Genomic DNA, 19,692 nt, shown 5'->3' with positions numbered 1-19,692 from the left:
GCAGTGCCCCCTGCTGGCTACACCAGAGTTTGCATGCAGGTGTAATTCACTCCCCCATTCCTTTCCCAGATGGGGCAGGCCTGGCAGCTGCCCCTGATGACTCCGATTAGAGGATCCCCTGAAGCAAATGGGTCATCTTGTCCAGTGGTTTCCAAATGTGTAAAATTATAGGTAGGGTTGCTGTGGGCGATTGTGCATTTTGCCCAGTTGACAAAGGCCTCTGGGCTGAGGAGCCAATGGGGGCTGACATCCCGCTTATGTCCTGCTAATGTAACTGTGTACCCCGCGTGGGAGTGGCCAGCCCAGAGGAAGGGCCTTCTTTTCATAATTCATTGTAGCCTCCTTTCATAACCTGTGAAAGGGGCGTGTAGACCGGTGGCAGCCCTGGCACAAAATGCTCCCTTTAAAGAGGGCAACCTTAGAAAACCAAGTTCTTTAGCTGAAGGCGATTTTGAAAACCACCTAAAAGATGGGGAACCTGAGCCCCATGAAAGGGAGGGACTCGCTCAAAGTTCTGCCGTGAATGCCAGGATCGAGCTTAGAGGCCAGATCTCTTCTCCCTCAAAGCAGAGTTCTTGGCACGACACTGGGCTGGCTTTCACCCCGAAGCCCTTTTGAGGCATCCTGGCTCCTCTGACCCTCCATCAACCCCCCCTGAAATCCAGCCACGGCCTTAGTGTCCTAGGCAGCATCATGGCACAGTGTTGGCCCCGAGTGAGGGCTGGTGAGATGTCGGCCCAGTCTGCAGAGTTGCGTACCAGCGCCTCCCTCCCAGGGATGAGGGCAGACATGCAGCGAGGCAGTGCGGTCGGCCGAGAAGGGTCCAGTGGACGGCATGGGGGAGGGTGACGGGGAGCTGTGCCTGGAGCACTGTGGGCTCAGCTACTGTGCAGCTGGGGCCTGCTTTGCAGGCGCAGTCCGCCGGGGTGTCTGTGCCACCCCGTAGGGCACGTGGGCGGCCACTGTGCCCATCTCCTGAGCCCCAGCCACATGGAACATCTGGTCATCAAAGAAGATGTGAGGGCGGATCTTCTCCAGGAGGGGGCCCTTGGGCGCGCCCGCAAGGAACAGGGCTTCATCTGTCTCCAGGCCCCAGCTGCGCAGGGTCTTGAGCGCCCGGGCCCCAGAACTGGCTGCGCTGCGTGCCGTCACCAAGTAGGTGCGGATTGGGCACTCCAGCCGCAGGCCCTTGGAGTAGAATTTCTTCTGCAGCCTACCCAGGGCCTCCAGAAAGCCCTTTAGGGGTCCCTACGAGAAGGCAAGGGGAGACTGTGAGCTCACCCCTCTCCCAGACCTGGGCCCCCTCTCCAGCTGGGCTCCTCCCTGAAGCACTCATGTCTTGATGTTTGGGGTGGGGAAGCTTCTCAAGGTCCCCACAGCTCCTGGTCCTGCTATGCCTGCTCAGGTCACTGTGCGCATCAGTGGGACTGCAGCTACCTATGGCGGTGTGGGTATCTGTGCCGATGTGATTGGGGGTGACTGTGCCAGAAAAATGTGCCAGGAGAGCTGTTCCTATGTATGTCCTTCTCTGTGCCCCTCGGGTACATGGGTGTCTGTCCTACAGCTCCATAGTATGACCTTCTGTGCTCACCAGCAGGGAGGATATTAGAAATATTTAGCAACCACAGCCTGGGCACCCTCCAGGCAGAATGGAGTCCAGCTGCAAACAACACGGACAGACAGACCAACGTGCAGCTGGCTCGGGGCGCCATGCTCTGTGTCTATAGGGTCAGGGAAAGGATTTGCTCTCTACATGGCCGGGAACGATGAATGAGGACAGTGAATAAAGAACCAGAGGGTGGTAGAGAAGAAAAGCACAGCAGCAGCTGGAAATAAGGACCGGTGGGCTGCCGGTCTTGGAGACCCCTCGCCTATGGGTGGCTGGAGCCAGCAGTGGTCTCCGGCTCTGCCTACCACTTGGTGGGAAGACTGTCCTGCCCTGATTCCCAAGGGTTTTGGAGGGAACTGGTGAGAATGGAGGTGGGATGAATGTCCAGGGGCCATGGCTGGAGCCTGCTGAGCAATCGGAGAGAGGGACTCTGGGATGATGTGGATTTTTGTTAAAAGCACAAATAGGAGCTCCCAGGAGGACTAGGGAATCCCAACAGCTCCGGCCCCAAGGAATTTCAACCAGGCTTTAGGGCCTTTTCTGCTCTCAGGGAGACACCTGAGCAGTTAGACAGTGAGTGAGGGTCCCTGAGCCCCTTGCCAAGGGGTGGGTGGCAGGAGGTGGTTAGGGCTGGTGTGGCCCAAAGCAGAGGGGCCGCTCCAGACCCCACACCCAGTGGATCTCCCTGGCCCAGCCCAGCGTTTCCTTTCCTCCAGTGAGGGGGGTAGGGGAGCCTACTCAGAGGGCGGGGGAACCTCAGAGAGGGAATGGGGGTTCCAGAGAGAGGATGGCGGAGTCAGAGGGAGAGGTGAGGCGTTCCGAGTGCGATGGGGACTTTAGAGGAGGGATGGAGACCTCAGAGAGGGATGGCGACTTCCAGAAGGGGATGAAGACCTCAGCTACGAGCAGCAAAGGAGAGGTAGGGGCTTCTGAGAGGGGCTTAGAGAGAGGATGGGACTGCAGTGAGGGGAACAGGGGCTCAGTGGGAGGGTAGATGCTCACTGAGGGTGCCAGGGCTCAGGTGAGAGGGATGAAGGCTGGAGGCTTGGTGAGGGGACCTGGCTGGGTTCTGGGTCAAGCTGAGTTTGGTTCCAGCCAAGGGCGGGTTCTGCGGAGCCACCTGGCTCCACTCAGGGGCTCTGGGGAGTTTGTGAAGCACCTGGGCCAAGGGTTTGTTCTCATGGGCCTTCTCATGCTCGAAGAACCTGTCCAGCCCGTGGGCCTTGACAATGCGCTCCGACTCGTCCGAGAAGAGCACAGCGTCCCCGTCGAAGGCCACGCGCAGCTGACTCTGGGACACAGCCATGTCCCTGCTGGGGCTGAAGATGGTGGCGGCTGCGATCCCTGGGCAGAGAGAGGCAAAGGTTGTCTGACTTTATCCTGGCAAGAGGGGCCCCCTGGTGCCTGCCTCAGCTGCTGGGGCCAGGAGAGGGCTAGCTCAAGCTCTTCTTAAAAATATGTATGTATTGATTTCAGAGAGGAAGGGAGAGGGACAGAGGGATAGAAACATCAATGATGAGAATCACCCACCAGCTGCCTCCTGCACGCCCCCCTCCTGGGGATCGAGCCTACAACCCGGGCATCTGCCCCTGACCGGAATCGAACCTGGGACCCTTCAGTCTGCAGGTTGACGCTTTATCCACTGAGCCAAACCAGCTAGGGCAGCTCCGGCTATTCTTGTCCCACCTGCCTCTCCCAGGACTCAGAGCAAAGCTAATGAGGGCTAACATTCAGAATATTTAACACCTGGCCAATCAGAATGGACGGTGGCCTTTGCTCTGAGGGCCCTGGCCTGAGCCGAGTTTCCCTTTAGTTGCTGCTTTGTGGGAAGGTCTGGGGGAGTCCCAGGAAGCAGGGTGGGGCACTTAGAGGACTCAGGACAAGAGCCATTTGTCAATCAGTGTGGAGGGATGGCAATGCTTTATTGTCTAGTAAGGTCATGCTGGTACGGACCATCGGAATGTCCTGGCTGGAAGGGAGGGTCCCCCAGGCCACTGATATCCTTCCCGGAGTTATTCACAGCCCCTAATATAGGCCTACAGGGGGGCTGGGAAGGGGCCCTGCCTCTGGCTTGGCCTCGCTCTCTTGCTGTTGATTCCAGCAAGCCTCTCACCTGCTCTGGGGCAAGGTAAAATGAAGGATGTTTCAGCTCTGTCTGGGGCTGAGATCCCAGGCTGCCGTCTGGGGTGGAGTCGGGGTGGGCACCCCCTCAGTCTTCTGCCGCAGGGGCACCCGGGTATGCCCTTCTCCAGGCAGCCTGGCCACTCTGGGTTCCTTGAAGCAACGTGGGTGGCCATGAGAGGCAGCAATAATTCCAGGGACTGTGGCACAGACTCTCTGCAACCCTGGGCCTCTCCTAGCCTGTGGGAAACCCAGGCTCCAGGCTAGGGCTACACTGGACAAGAGAGCCAGTGCTAGAGGCTGGAGACCTGGTCAGCAGCTCAGCTCATTCCTTCTTCTTCATCTCTCCGGAGGCCACTCGGCCCTGCTCTTCAGGAATCTGGGATCACAGGGGCTGGGCTTGGGCAGAGATTTGGGAGAGGCGAGCAGTGTCAACTTTGCTAGCCTGAGGATGTTATTTGTAGGACCAGGCCCTAGGCATCGGGCCAGGCATCTACTCAGCTCTGCCAATGATGGAGCCAAGATGAACCCGAACCACCCCACCCTGGGCAGGGCCTGCCCCTGCCACCCCTTGCTCTCCAGCCTGAGCTCAAATTGCAGACATATACAGGCACACATGCAGGCCCGTGTCCAGGCCCCGACCAGGGGGTGTGACATCTGTGTAGGGAAATAGCTTCTGGCTCCTGGTTAAAGATGGCCTCCCAGAGGCCCCAGCAGCTCAGAGAGGAGGTGCCAGGGAGAGAGAGGCCAAGCTTGTAGGCAGGAGACAGCATGAAGGAGAAGAGTGAATACACTGTTGATTGACAAACCTTCCAGTAGTGCTGAGCCTGGGGAGCCCTCTCAGGAAACGGGGCCTGCCAGCCTGTTTTCTTCTATGTGCAATAGGAATACATACCCTGTTGGAGGACCAAGGCTGGGTCTACCACCCAAAACTGACCCTTGAAAGAGACACATGGAGGGCAGTTCTCTGTCAGTACTTGTGGCTGGATCTCCTAAGCTCACCTCAGCTGCTGGGATGCTGGCCATTTCCCAGACCCCACTCATTGCCCACGCTGGACTAGATACTTATCTTTCTCCCCATTGGCCCAGACAGGGACAGAAGCTGCCCACGGTCACACAGGAATCAGAACTCCTACTGACCTGGAGGATTCCTAGAAGGGAGTAGCTTTCTGGGCTGAAAGGAGGGTTTCCATGGAAACAGAAGCCTGGGTGATGGTGATGAGTAAAAGCATCCTTAACATGGTAGGGCGGGGGGTGGAAGAGTGGATTAGATGGACAATAATAAATAGGGGGGACTTGTTCTCAGATTTATTGGACAGGTCTTAGGAATTACAAAAGGTACCCCTCTTCCAGTTACCATGGCAACCACTAGCACCTGCTCAGAGCTTTAGGATGAAGCCTAAAGGCCTCCCCTTCTGGGATCCCTTTGCCAGACTCCCCATATTCTCCCTCCCCAGTTTGACTCACCTTGATCAATGGCTTCTCGAACTTTTTCTGCATCAGCTGACAAGTAGAGGTTGGTGTGATAGGCCTTGAGGTAGCAGATGGGGCTATTCCCACCTGTCATGCAGAACCTCTCGATGAACAGGTCTGGGGAGAAGATAGAGAATACTCCGGTGATTCCTGGGTCAACCTTTAGGGCCTCAGAGTGGTCCCTCCATCTCTAATAGACACTCATCTTGGTTCTGAGTGATGGTGGGACAGTGGAGTGATTCTCTGAGTGATTTTAGGCCAGCAGCCCCCCTCTCTAAGTCCCTCCCTTCTTCATCCTTGAAATGAGGATGATCACCTCTGGAGCAATTGCCTGGCTCACAGTAACATCCTCTTGTCTGAGAGTCACAGTACTACACAAGGTGGATCCCTAGCCATGAGTAGCTCTCTTGGCCATAGCTGATTGGATAGGAACAGACACCTGATCCAATCAGATTCTCTCACAGCCTGGGCTGATAGTCACCTAGTACCCATGCCTGCACAGGTTGTAAAATATTTGCTAGTTGGTCAATGGCTGTTGCTCTGAGCCCATTGAGTTAGCGGCTAATTTAGCCCAACAGTACCCGACCCCTCACGCAGAACAATTACAATGAAGGGGTAATGCCGGGCACAGCAGGGATTCTTCTGGACGGGCTCTGGCACTACAGGTGCTGTCTATCCTGATTACTCAGTGAATACATCACAGGTGGTTAACTTTTGTTGTTGTTGTTAATCATTGCCCAAGGATATTTTCCCACTGATTTTTTTAGAGAGAGTGGAAGAGAGAGGGAAGGACAAAGAAACATCAATGTGAGAGAAACACATCAATTGGTTGCCTCCTGCACAGGATCAGGGGGAGGAGCCTGCAACCAAGGTACATACCCTTGACCGGAATCGACCCGGGACCCTTTGGTCCGCAGGCCAACGCTCTATCCGCTGAGCAAAACCGGCTAGGGCTATGGTGGTTAAATATTTTGAAGATCATTCCTGCTCCCAGAAATTTGAAATTAGGATTTTAAAATGCCAAGTGGTCTGGCTGGTGTGGCTCAGTTGGTTGGGTATCGTCCCATACACTGAAAGGTTGCCGGTTTGATTCCCAGTCAGGGCACATGCCCGGTTGCAGGCTCGATCCCTGGTGGGAGTGTTAGGAGGCAACTGATTGATGTTGCACTGTCACATCGATGTTTCTCTCTCTCAAAAAAAAATCAATAAAAAAAATCTTTTAAAAAATGCCAACTGGACTCTCTTGGTTTCCTAAAACAAGGACTTGCAAACTTATAAATTTTGGCCATGTTCAGGAAAAGCAGAGAAGCCTCGTTTGGGGAGAAAAAGAGATAGGAGAGAAAAAAAAGAAGAACAAAGTAGAGAAGCAGATAAGGGCTCGCGTGGCCCAGAGAGAGAAGGGGCCCCGGAGAGATGTCCAGTTCTTGGATGCAGGCCTTTCTGGCCCAATTTACTGCTTGTCCTGTGGTTCTAAGAGACACTCCTATAACCTGATAAAACATTCTTTTCAACTTAAACAAGCTCTGGAGGGTCCATTGCTTTCAATTAAGAACTAGAGGGGCGTGGGTGTGGGCTAGAAGGGGTCAGTGGGGGAAACAGGGGGGCATCTGTAATACTTTCAACCATAAAGATCGTTTAAGAAGAATTTGAATGAAGCCCATTCACTCTGATGACTGCCTGTGTCTCCCAGCAGCCTTGTGAGGCCTTTAGCCCCATCGCAGATAGAGAAACTGAGGCTTGGGGGCAGCATGTGCCCGATCACGTAGGGAGTGGGCCTGGGCCGTGGTGTGCTGGAGCTGGCTTATACTGGCTTGCAAGAACTGAATGTTAAACATCCTGGGATTTTTTTGAGCCAGTTAGATTGTTCAACTGCTGGTAGCTTGAAATAAGTCATAATAAGTGGGAATGTTTATATCCTGAAAATGGCAAAGCTACAATTTTTTTTAAAGAGCCAGTTTACCAGTGCACCACTGGGTTTGGGGTTCTAGTTGGCATGCCCTTACCCGGCAGAGGTGTGGCTGCATCCCCAGGGGTCTGGCAGGGGCGTCCCATGGCCAGACCCCTCATGCTTACCATAGTGGTTGATGCTATTGATGAGACGGACACCCACTTGAGCGTGGTTGTTGGTCACAAGGACGATGTCGAAGATGTCCTCACTGTCGGGGTACAGTTCTCGAAGCTGCTTGTTCACCGCCTCCAGAGCCTGGATGGGAGAGAGGGGGGCCTCCAGCTCAGACCCCCCAGGAATTAATAGCTGGAGTTGGTAGCCAGGGTTGGGGAGGACGATGGGAGAGGAGAGGGGAGGTCAGGGGCCAGAGTTGGCGTGCGATCAGTGGGCATGGACTTTCTCCGCCTCGTCTCCGCCATTGGGCGGGCTGATTATTGCTCAGGGCTGCCTCACTGGAAGCGTGAGTGGAGGCTGAAATCCAGCCCGTGCTCCACTCACCAAGATGGTTCGTTCCCTGGTGTGGGGCTGCCTTAGTCCAGAGTATGGGGTGGCCTCTTCCCACAATGGCTCTGTCCCTAGCCAAGCCGTGCTCCTGTGGGGTAGCATCCTCCCAGAGGGCCCTTTCTCCTTACTCAAACACCCATGCAAGTGCTTTTTCCTCCCCTCCCCCTCCCCCAGGAGTGGACAGCCGCTCACCTTCACAAAGGGGAAGGCCGGCCCGGGGCTGAATGGTTCATTCTCGTGTTGCAGCTGGTAGCGCACGTACTCCTCCACGCCCTGCTCCATGTAGATCCGCTGCTCCTCGTCCATGCGGAACAAGGCTCGGGAGGACACAGCAATGGTGACTGCATTCTGAGGCTTGGGCTGCGGAGGTGCAGGAGAAGGGCCATCACTTCCACTTCCCTGAGGTGGGTCTCATGGGCCAGCCCCTCTGAGTCCTGGGGCAGGGAGAAGACCAGGCCCAGCCTCTGCTAGGAGGCTTAGTATTGGGCAGGGGCAGACCTAGCACAGGACCTCTCCTGTGAAGGAACCAGCTGGGGACTGAGGGAGATGAAGCCTCCCCACCAAGAAGCAGGGCCATGCCCTAGGGGAGTCGGCAATCTAGCCAGCCACCTGGACACAACAGATGAATGAATACAGTGTATGGAGCCAGAGTATGACCGATGCTCAAGATGGTCTTCAGATGGTTTCCATTATAAAATGAGAGCTACATGCCCTTTACAGCGGTTCTCAACCTGTGGGTCGCAACCCCTTTGGCGGTCGAACGACCCTTTCACAGGGGTCGCGAAAATAATTTTATGGTTGGGTCACAACATGAGGAACTGTATTTAAAGGGCCAGAAGGTTGAGAACCACTGCCTTAGGAGGAAATGGTACTTAGAAACATGACAACTATATAAGAACATTTATCTCCAGCCCAGATCTATCTCCAGCTCCAGACTCATGTATCTAACTGTCCCTGTTGACTAACAGACACTCAAACACAACATGCCCAAAGCTGAATTCCCACAACTGTCTCCACCCCTAAACCTGGACTCCTCCCTCCTTCCTCATGTCACTGCTGAGCACCACCATGCACTCCTCACCTCAACCAGAAGCCCGAAATTCAATGCAAGTCTTCCCTCTTCCTCAGCTCCCTTTCCACACCAACACCTGTCAGCTCCCCTAGAATCGATCCACTTTGTCTTCCCTACCATAGTCCAGTCCATCAATCTCTCTCCTCTCCTCCAATCTGTCATCTATATTGTTGTCATGGGGTTCTTCTCAAGTTCAGATCTGATCATGTCCCCCTCCCCTTCAGTGGTGCCCACGTTTCTCAGGCTCTAGTTGTTAGCTTTTGGTATGGAGTAGGAAGCGCTTCATAACAGACTCCCTACCTCGCTCTCCACGCTCACCTTCCCAGGACCCCACTTTGCTCAGGCTGAACTCTCTCACGTGTGAGCACACCTTCCACTCTTTCTCTGAGCCTTTGCACATGCTGTTTCCCTTCCTGATCTACTCTTTCCCTGACTCTCCACCCAGCTAACTTCTGCCCAACCTTTGGGTCTCAAACAATACGTCACCTCTAGGAAGCCTTCCTTCACCCTTAGTCATGGGTTTGCCACCTCTTCTGATTCCTTTTTCTTTCCTATTTTCCTATTTCCTTTTAGTAAAATTTAACAATACATTATAATAACTTGTTTCTACTTCTAGACAAAGTTCTAGAGAGGAAGTAGGAACAATGTCTAAGTTCTGAGGGAAGAGGAACTGTGACTATTTTGTTCATTTACTGTATCTCTAGTGCTTAGAACTGTACCTAGCACATAGTAGGTGCCCAGTAAAATTTTAATGCTTCTAAGCTTTTAAATAACATATTTTATTGGGAAACATTATTTGCCATGACAAAATTTAACATGAACCAGAAACTTCAGTTCAGTGCCCTAATCTGTTCAGGTTGCTCGATACAGTCGGTACTCAGAGAATATTTTTTTGATTGATGCCAATTTGGTGAATATTTGCTGGTTCTTTATGCCAGGCACCTGGGCTCTGCCTGAGGGTGGTCCTGGTAGAGACTTGGCTGCTGTCCTCAGAGCTCACAGGCTTGTAGGGGAGAAAGTCAGGTAAACAGAGATGCAAAGGGGATTAAAATGAGTGACAGAACACAGGTGAAAAGCAAAGCCTTGATGACAGGTTCACAGGAAGTTGTCATGGGAGAGAAGGAGGAGGGTGAAGTAAGGCATGAAGAGGTGTGCACATACACGGTGGTGCATCCACAAAGGCGAGCAGAGCCCAGGGCATGGCGGTCTGAGTACAGGTGAGCCCAGAAGAGTAGGAAGGTGCTAGATTAGAGGGCCTCCTCTCAGAGCCCCAGGAGGGTCTCAGAACTCCTTCACCATCTCCAGTAGAATGGAGCCAGGGGCATGCCATCACAGCAGCGGCTGGGCCCTTTATAATCCCTGGCGAAGGTCAGGATGTGGGTTCCCAAAGGACTCACAGACACCCAGAGTCCCACTACATCTCTGTGACCTGAGCATGATTCCACTTTACAAATGAGGGGCTCAAGTTGGGGGCAAGATTCATAAAGGGACCTGGTGCCTGGTCACCATGGCTCAGTGGTTGAGCGCTGACTTATGAACAAGGAGGTCATGGTTTAATTCCCGATCAGGGCATATGCCTGGCTTGCAGGCTCAATCCCCAGTAGGGGGCATGCAGGAGGCAGCCGATCAATGTTTCTCTTTCATCATTTCTATCTCTCCCTTCCTCTCTGAAATCAATAAAAATATTTATATTTTTAAAAATTAAAAATAAATAAAGGGACCTTGCTTTCTGGCCTGCTCCTGCCTAGCCCTGTGGGTCACACACTGGCCCCGCTGCTTCTCTCTGGAGTCAAGCCTGGGCTCCAATCAGTTGACAACATTGAGTGATTACCATGTGACAGGCACTGTGCTGGGGACATGGCAGGAAACAAGACAGGTGTGATCCCTGCCCCGGTGGAGCTGATGACCTCTCCCCAATGTGCTCTCCCCAAGGCAGAAATTCGTGCCATCCTTCAGAAGAGCACTGTCCAATAGAACATTCTGTGATAATAGAAATGTCCAGAGCTGTCCATGTGGCTATGGAGTAACTCAGTGGTTCTCAACCTTTTGGCCCTTTAAATATAGTTCCTCATGTTGTGACCCAACCATAAAATTATTTTCGTTGCTACTTCATAACTGTAATGTTGCTACTGTTATGAATCATCATGTAAATATCTGATATGCAGGATGGTCTCAGGTGACCCCTGTGAAAGGGTCGTTCGACTGCCAAAGGGGTCGCGACCCACAGGTTGAGAACCGATGGAGTAACTTGAAATGTGGCTAGTGAGACTGAGAAACTGAATTTTTAAAAATATATTTTTATTGATTTCAGAGATGAAGGGAGAGAGAGAGAAACAGAAACATCAATGATGAGAAAGAAGCATTGATTGGCTGCCTCCTGCATGCCCCACAGTGGGGATCAAGCCCACAACCCCGGCAATGTGCCCTGACCAGGAATCAAACCGGGACCTCCTGGTTTATAGGTTGATATTTAACCACTGAACCACGCCGGCTGGGCTTGAATTTTTTTTTAATATATATTTTTTATTAATTTCAGAGAGGAAGGGAGAGGGAGAGAGAGATAGAAACATCAGTGATGAGAGAGAATCATTGACCGGCTGCCTCCTGCACACCCCGTACTGGGGATTGAACCCACAACCCAGGCATGTGCCCTTGACTGGAATCGAACCTAGGACCCTTCAGTCCCTATGCCAATGCTCTACCACTGAGCCAAACCGGCTAGGGCTGGGCCTGCATTTTTTATTGTATTTTATTTTAATCAATTTATATTCAAGTAGTTATGATCGGTGAGTGGCTAATGAGGCTTTAAGACCTCAGAATAGGAATGGAAGACCAATGAGCTCCCCAAGCTCGTGAGGTAGACCTCAGTTTGCATTTGACTTTTACTCCAACCAGCAGGCCAGTCTAGGGCAGTGGCAGGACAGGCGCCTCTCCCCTGGGGCTCAGCTCCAGTACTCTCCCAGCTGCTGGCCACCACCGTGTACGAGGTGTACCGGTTAATAATGTGGATTTTGTAATAAAAGAAAACACGGTAACTTCAAGAGAAACATCAAAAGTGCTTTATTCAAAGTAATGTCCATCACTAGCTACACATTTCCCCCATCTTTCAGGTAATTTGTGGATACCGTCCCAATAGAACTTTTCTTGTTTTGAGGCAAACCATTCAGAGACCCAATTTTCCACTTCTTCGTACGTTTTGAAGTGCTGCTCAGAAAGTGCATGTGCCATCAATTGGAACAAGTGGTAATCTGAAGGAGCAAGGTCTGGTGAATACGGTGGGTGGGTTAATACTTCCCAGGCAAGATCATTTAACGTGTCTTTAACTGGTTTTGAAGTGTGTGATGGTGTGTTATCATGAAGCAAAATTACTTTGCTATGTCTTCTGGCCCATTCTGGTGGTTTTACGACCAAAGCGTGGTTCAAATTGATTATTTGTTGTTGGTAGTGATCAGTATTAACGGTTTCACCTGGTTTTAGAAGCTCATAATACACCACACCTTCGCCCTAACCGGTTTGGCTCAGTGGATAGAGCGTCGGCCTGCAGACTCAAGGGTCCCGGGTTCGATTCCAGTCAAGGGCATGTACCTTGGCTGCGGGCACATCCCCAGTGGGGGGCGTGCAGGAGGCAGCTGATCGATGTTTCTCGCTCATCAATGTTTCTAACTTTCTATCCCTCTCCCTCCTCTCTGTAAAAAATCAATAAAATATATTAAAAAAAAAATACACCACACCTTCCTGATCCCACCAAACACAGAGCACTGTCTTCTTTCCGCAGCGATTTGGCCTTGCAGTCCATGTTGTTGGTTGACCTGGATCAACCCACGCTTTTGTGTGTTTGGGATTCTCAAAATAAACCCACTTTCATCGCGAGTCACAATTCGATGCAAAAAAGACTTTCTTTCGTGCCGTTGAAGCAACATTTTACTGATGACTTTTCGGTTTTCCATTTGTCTTTTGTTCAGTTGATGTGGCACGCATTTTCCTTCCTTTAAAATTTTTCCCATTGCTTGTAAACGATCAGAAATTGTTTGCTGAGCAACATTTAATCTTTCTGCAAGTTGCTTTTGAGTTTGACACACATCTTCATCCAATAATGCTTGTAATTGTTGGTCTTTAAACCTTTTCGGTTGACCTGGATGTTCTTTGTCTTTCACGTCAAAATCATCGCTTTTAAAGCGTTTAAACCAGCGTTCACAAGTATCTTGAGATGAAGCATGTTCACCATAAGCTTCCCAAAGTATACGATAACTTTCAGCAGCACTTCTCTTCCAAATAAAGTAATGAATTAAAACTTCCCGCAAATGCTCTTTTTTTGGCACGAAATTTGACATTTTTAAGCGTAAAAATATCTATGATGTTAACACCTTCAGAAAATTTGACATGAAGTTTTGAAGCTTGTTGTCAATACAACAAAATAGCATACATATCAAGTCGCATATATATCAACATATGTGTACCTCCATCTATTGAAAAAAATCCGCATTATTAACCGGTACACCTAATATCTATGTGTCCTTGGGTACCTCCCAACCCCCTTAGCAACTGAGAGCCTTCAAGGAAAGAAGGTAAAGTTAAAAGACCTAGAACAGGAGTGGGGGATGTCCGGCCTGCAAAATCATTTGGTCTGGTCCTGCCAAGGCATTAGGGGTGGGTTAATGAAATGTTTGATCAAATTTAGCAGGCTAATTTTTAAGTTGGTAATTTTGTATGGCCCTTGAATGATGTTATAAATATCCAAATGGCCTCTGGCAGAAGAAAGGTTCCAGACCATTGACCTAGAGGAAAAAAGTGATAGCGGGACGGCCAGGGATGGTAAGAGTGGGTTGAGGGAGTTGGGAGACCCACTCTCATAAACCCAGGGAGCCTGGTGGCTTACTGCCCCGGGGACAGGGCCCATCATCCCTTCAAGGACAGAGAATCAGCTGCCCTCCCAGCCCCTTCAGGCAGGTTCCCAAGCCAGCCACTCCAGCCCAGGCAGCCGGCCAAGGTCTCACTCTTCACTTTCTGTCCCACAGTCCCTGCCAGACTGCCGTGTTCTGGGTCCCCGCTGGCTGACCTGCCCAGACCCCATCCCATCCCATCTTGAGCAATTGCAAGAAAACTATCCCAGCTGCCTTGACTCTAGGAGTCTCCACTTTTTTCTTTTAAATATGGGTTAAGAGCCCTAGCTGGCTTGGCTCAGTGGACAGAGCATCAGCCTGGGGACTGAAGGGTCCCGGGTTCGATTTCGGTCAAGGGCACATGCCCAGGTTGCGGGCTCGATCCCCAGCGGAGGGTGTGCAGGAGGCAGCCGATCAATGATTCTCTCTCATCATTGATGTTTCTATCTCTCTCTCTCCCTCTCCCTTCCTCTCTGAAATCAATAAAAATATATTTAAAAAAATATATATATAGGGAAAGAGGCTCAGAGAGGGACAGAAATTTACTCTAGGTCACACAGCCAAGTCAACGCAGAGCCGGGATAAGACCCCAAGTCTCTGGCCTCTGTCCACACAGCAGCACTCCCCCATATGCCCCTCAACTCCCAGAAGACCCCAACCCCTGCTACTTCAGCCACTTCCCTGGGACACGCCCCACACAGCACTTTCCTTTCCAGATTTGGAAGAAATGGTGAGGGGCACAGAGCTCTCCCAGTGAGGATTCTAAGGACAGGGCTCTCTTTGCTCTCAGAATGGAGGTTCCAAGGGCAGGGCCCTGCCTCCCCACTCAGCTTCCTCTGACGCTGTGCAAGTCACGTGGAGCCTAAGGGCCAAGCGGTCAGGAGCTGCTGCAGGAAATATGGATCCCAGCTGGCAGAGATGAGGGCTCCAGGTGGAGTTGAAGGAACAGGTGAAAGGAGTTGGCCAGAGCTGGGGAGGAGCAAGCACTTAGAGACCCTCCTGGACCTAGCTGCAGAGGGGGGCCACCCTGTCATGTGTTGTCAGGTGACCCTCTAGAAGTCAGAAAGAAGTCCGGATTCCAGATTGGGTGGGTTAGAAAGACCCTTACCCTAGACCAGAACTCAGCCTGAGAGCACTGGCCTCCAGGGAGCCAGGGTCCTGCCAGCTCTCTCTGCCTTCCACCAGGGCTTGGGGCCAGGCTGGTGTCCCCCTGCTGGCTTCGGGGTGGGGTGGAGGAGGGGTGGGGGGATAATGGAGAGCAGCTCAACGCCATTCAGCCTGTCTGAGGAGCTCTCATTTTGGCTGATATAATTCTGCCTGTTGGGACCAAGATAGGAACATGGCCAGAAGCTGTTATTTCTAGACGGACTTAGAAGGAGCAGGGCTGCTGGAGGAGAGAGACAGATAGGTCTGCAATGAGGAAGTCCTCTGACCCATGAGGTGAGGGTCTCCTAGGGATCTCAGGGCTTAAAAACTTCACTCAGGCTCTTGGGAATGAGAATAAGCCCAGGACAGGCCTTGATGGGGCGCATGAGGCCTAAAGCCCCCAATATAGCTTGTGGGAGTAGAGACTATGGCAGGAAGGAGTAGGGGCCAGGAAGCCACCAAGCACCTTGTGAGGGTCAGAGGCTGACAGAGAGGTCATGACTGACAGCTGGGCCTGAGTTCCCTGGTTCCTTGGAGCTTGGGGAGGAAATAAGTTGGTGAGCTCCACTCACCACCCTAATTTCCAACGTCCATCCCTTTCTCTCCATCCCCAGACCATGACAGCTTGCTCCTCAGACAGGAACCAGCCTCCTTACTGGTATGCCTGCTGCCAGATGCACCCCCTTCAATCTATTCACAACTGCCCAGGGTGATCTTTCTAAAATGAAAATGGAAACAAATTAATCCCTTGCTGAAAAATCAGGCATAATTCCATAATAGTTTCATGCATTTTTGTGGTTTTTTTTTAAAAAAAAAAAATATATATATATATTTTTTTAAAATATATTTTATTGATTTTTCACAGAGAGGAAGGGAGAGAGATAGAGAGTTAGAAACATCGATGGGAGAGAAACATCGATCAGCCGCCTCCTGCACATCTCCTACTGGGGATGTGCCCGCAACCCAGGTACAAGCCCTTGACCGGAATCGAACCTGGGACCCCTCAGTCCGCAGGCCGACGCTCCATCCACTGAGCCAAACCGGTTTCGGCTTAAAATATATTTTTATTGATTTCAGAGAGGAAGGGAAAGGGAGAGAGGGAGAGAGAGAGAAACATCAATGATGAGAGAATCACTGATTGGCTGCTTTCTGCACGCCCTCTACTGGGGATCGAACCCGCAACCAGGGCATGTGCCCTTGACCAAAATCGAACCTGGGACCCTTCAGTCTGCAGGCCGGCACTCTGTCCACTCAGTCAAACCGGCTAGAACTGGTTTTCATGGTTTTTGAAAAAGTAGGTTGATCTTTTATTCAAATGAACTCTTGGGAGAAACCCCAATATGTAAACCAGATATTACATCGTATTGGTATACATTTATTGTACAAATTCAAATACATTACATGTGCATAAAGTATTTATTATAATGTCAACCAATGACAACACAGTTGTTTGGGTGATGGCACATTCGAAACTGGAAGTTAGGATGCCAGTGCAGACTTAAGCTTCATCATCTAGTCAATTTGTTTCTGCGTTGGCTGGTTTTGCAGTATTGAGAAAGCCCTGATTCACACCAATAAGTGGTTGCAAATGCCTTGTTTTGTTTTAAACTACAAGCCTCAAGAGACTCAGCAATAATTGTCAGCAATCTCAAGATACTCTTCTATTAAACAGATCACAGGAAAAACTTTATTCTGTGGTTTGCTTAAAAAAAATCAATCCGCAGCATAAATTAATATGTTGGTAGTCTCCAAGGTGCACAAAAACATCCACATAGCACATTTAAGTGAGTTGAATTTTATTATACATTTTTAACGGTTTAAAACATACTTTGAAGAAGAAAAAAATTAATTGGATTCACGGGGCTCCATGGAACCTAGTTTTAAAAGCCCTAACCTCACCCAGCTGGCATGGCTCAGTGGTTGAGAGTCAACCTATGAACCAGGAGGTCATGGTTCAGTTCCTGGTCAGGGCATATGCCTGGTTACAGACTCGATGGCCAGTGTGGGGCGTGCAGGAGGCAGCCGATCAATGATTCTTTCTCATCATTGATGTTTTGATATATTGCTCCCTCTCCCTTCCTCTCTGAAATCAACTTAAATTATATTAATTAATAAATAAAACCCCTAACTCCACCGAATAAGGTCCCGGCTCCTTAACATGGTACTCAAGGCCCTCCATGGGCCTCTGGCATTCCTCCAACTCTTCTCCCAAAGATCCTGCCTTCTCCCCCTCAGTGGCCATCTGCATGCCTTCTGCCCATCCTGTTTCTCTCTCTGCATGGCAAAACCACTTTAAGATGAGCGCAAAGGCCACCTCTACAGAGCCTCCTTCAGCGGGCAGCCACTCCTCTCTGCACCCCCTGCACTGGTAGGGCCTTTCACCTGAGCACTCACCACCTGCAGGGGCTCCCCCTCAGGGCAGTGTGAGCCTGAGGCAGGGTCAGCCTAACTCACCTCAGTGCCCCTGTTGCTGCAGGAAATGACTGTTGACAGGTGGGCCTCCTGGGGTAGGGTCTTTGGAAGGCAGTAGCAGGACACACTAAGGTCAGGCTGGAGCTCTTTTTTGGAGGATGCTCTGAGCCAGCCTCTGTTCTCAGTCCCCTCCGCAAGCACTGATGTCTGATAAGCGGGAATCAGCAAGGCCCAGGGGCAACCAGGGCATCAAGAACTTGTGGGATTGGAAGAGCACCTCTCTCCTCTCCGTGCGTCCTGTAGGGCTGAGCCCACCATGGAGGTAGCAGGGCTGCGAACGCCCACTGCGCAGGGAGCTGAGGTGCAGAGTCCAGCGTCGGAAGCCCAGGACCAGGGGCGCAGAGCCCTGAGCGCACCCTCAGGGCGCGGGGAACACAGCGCCCCAGTCCAGGGCGCATGGCCCTGAGCCAGACCCCAAATGCATAGGCTCGAGTACGAAGCCCAGTACCCGGATGGCAGAAACCGGAGCGCACAGCAAGGAGGAGCCGGGTTTCCAGAGTCTGGTTTCTGGGGTCCGGGTCGCTTCTGCGGGCTTCACTGACCGGCTTGGCCGCCAGTGCTGCCCGTGCGCCCCAGGCAGCCGCACCGGGAGGGGCTGGCCTCGGGGCCCGGAGCTGGGCCCTAGCGGCAGCATGGGGGAGGGGGATCCTGGCGGGGAACCCGAGCCCGGGAAAAAGCACGGAGCAGAGCTCCCAAAATAACCCCGAGCCCGCGCCAGCTGCCGGGCGCACTCCGGTGCTAAGGGGCGGTGTTCCCTCCGGAGCGGCGCCACGGGTCCCTCTCCAGGCGGCCTTCGACCCCTCCCCGGGACCCTCCCCCTCCCCTCCCCGAACACCCGCGCCCCGTGTTTACCGATTTGGGTGTCTTCTTGGGCGTGAGGTTGCCGCAGAAAGTGTTGGCTTCCTCCCAGCGCGAGGCCGTGGCCGCGGCGGTCTCTGCCCCCAGCCCGGGCTCGCGCGGCTCCCGGGGCTCCCCGGCTTCCATCTCCGGCCGGGACCCAGCCGGCCCGGGCGGGCGGCGCAGACGCGGAGCTCGCGGGCTGAGCTGCGGGAGCGAGGCGCGGTCCCGGGCGAAAAAGGGAGCGGGAATCGGCAGGGAACTGTGGGCCGTGCGAGCCCGCGGGAGGACGGGGTGGGGGCGGGGGTGCAAACCTTCGCCCTTCTCAGTGGCCCGCGCGTGGCTGGCTGTCAGTGTGTGTTGCAAAAGAGGGTAAGCTAGGGCCCTCCTCCCCTGAACCGCCCAATTCCCGAAACGAAATGGGGGTGGGGAGTGGGGGGGCTGGCCTTCTCCCGGCTCCTCAGGTGGAGGGGGGGCCTGAAAGAGGGGCTTGGTGGAACTTAGAATGTGTGAAAAAACCGGGAGCTGAGGGGGGTGGGCTGGCAACTTATTTCCCAGGATGATGAATCCTAAAGAAAGAATGAAAAGCTAGCTGTCCCCTGCCCCCAAGCTAACCTTGTTCCCCCCTCCGTTGCAAGGACCCGGGGGCCCCCTGAGCGGCGTCCCCTTCCCTCGAACCCTAGTCCATTCCGCGGAGGGGGTGGGGGGTAGTGGATGCACAGCTCCGTCCACCAGCGGGAGCCCGCTTCCGGCCGGGCGCACAGTGGCAGACCCAGCCCGGCAGCTCTTCCCCACCCGCGCAGAAGGGCCCTTGTCCGCGTCGGGACCAGGCTCTCTGCGTGCGGGGTGGGGGGTGGGGGGGACCAGATCTGAGAGACTCCCAGGGATTGATTCTCTCTCCAGACCCGAGTTCTTGCTGGGCCCTCAATAGCCAGCAGGGGGCGCGCACTCCCAGGCCCCACCTACCAAGCTTGGGTTGAGTAGTTAAGGGCAATGAAGTGGCTGGCTGGAGGGCGGGTGGAAGACGAGCGCTGGAATCAGAGACTCCTGAACCACCATCCTGGAGTCTCATGGCGAGCCTAGAAGTGTGCACAGGTGGGTGGAAACAGCAGGAAAAAATACTGGCTTGGCCTGGAGGGCGTCTGCCTGGGACGGGGTACAGAATGGAGGGACCTGGACAGACTCTGCCATCCTGGGAGGAACTAACCAAACCTTGTGTGGGAGGAAAGGGGAAATAATAACAATACAATATTTAGGATTGGGGAAGTATGTTTTCACTCGCCCTTCTCAAGGCTTGGTGGATTGTTTCCATAGATGAGCCCAAACTCTCTCATCCTGCCTGCCCTTTGGCAATGTGACTGACATTTCTCCCATCCAGCGGTGGGGTTGAATCTGAGTGGACTAATATTATGCTGTAGAAGGGATGTTATACAGTTCCCAAGCTTAAGCCTTCAGAGGCCTTGCAGATTCCATTTTTGCCCTCTTGGGAGCCAGCTATTAGGTAAAGAAGTCTGGATGTCCTGCCGGAAAGCCCACAGGGTGAGGCCGAGCGGCCTTGGAGGATAAGTAGCCAGTGGAGAACAGTAGTTTCCCCCGAGACTCTCAGCATCAATTGCCAGACATATGAGTG

At 52.6% G+C, this 19,692-nt stretch overlaps 1 protein-coding gene across 1 annotated transcript; it reads right to left on the bottom strand.

The window, feature by feature from the left end:
• Positions 1-882: 882 nt before the first annotated feature.
• Positions 883-18,209, bottom strand: NT5C1A (5'-nucleotidase, cytosolic IA). The gene is made up of 6 exons (XM_006099113.3): positions 18,078-18,209; positions 7,848-8,015; positions 7,277-7,406; positions 5,198-5,320; positions 2,769-2,953; positions 883-1,248 (listed from the first exon to the last, which is right to left on the bottom strand). Exons 1-6 carry the CDS (start codon positions 18,207-18,209, stop codon positions 883-885), a joined length of 1,104 nt encoding a protein of 367 aa, XP_006099175.1.
• Between the last annotated feature and the right edge of the window lie 1,483 nt (positions 18,210-19,692).

The sequence above is a fragment of the Myotis lucifugus genome, unplaced genomic scaffold (assembly GCF_000147115.1).
Source record: "Myotis lucifugus unplaced genomic scaffold, Myoluc2.0 scaffold_260, whole genome shotgun sequence".
NCBI lineage: Eukaryota > Metazoa > Chordata > Mammalia > Chiroptera > Vespertilionidae > Myotis > Myotis lucifugus.
This window is presented reverse-complemented; position numbering and strand designations above follow the sequence as displayed.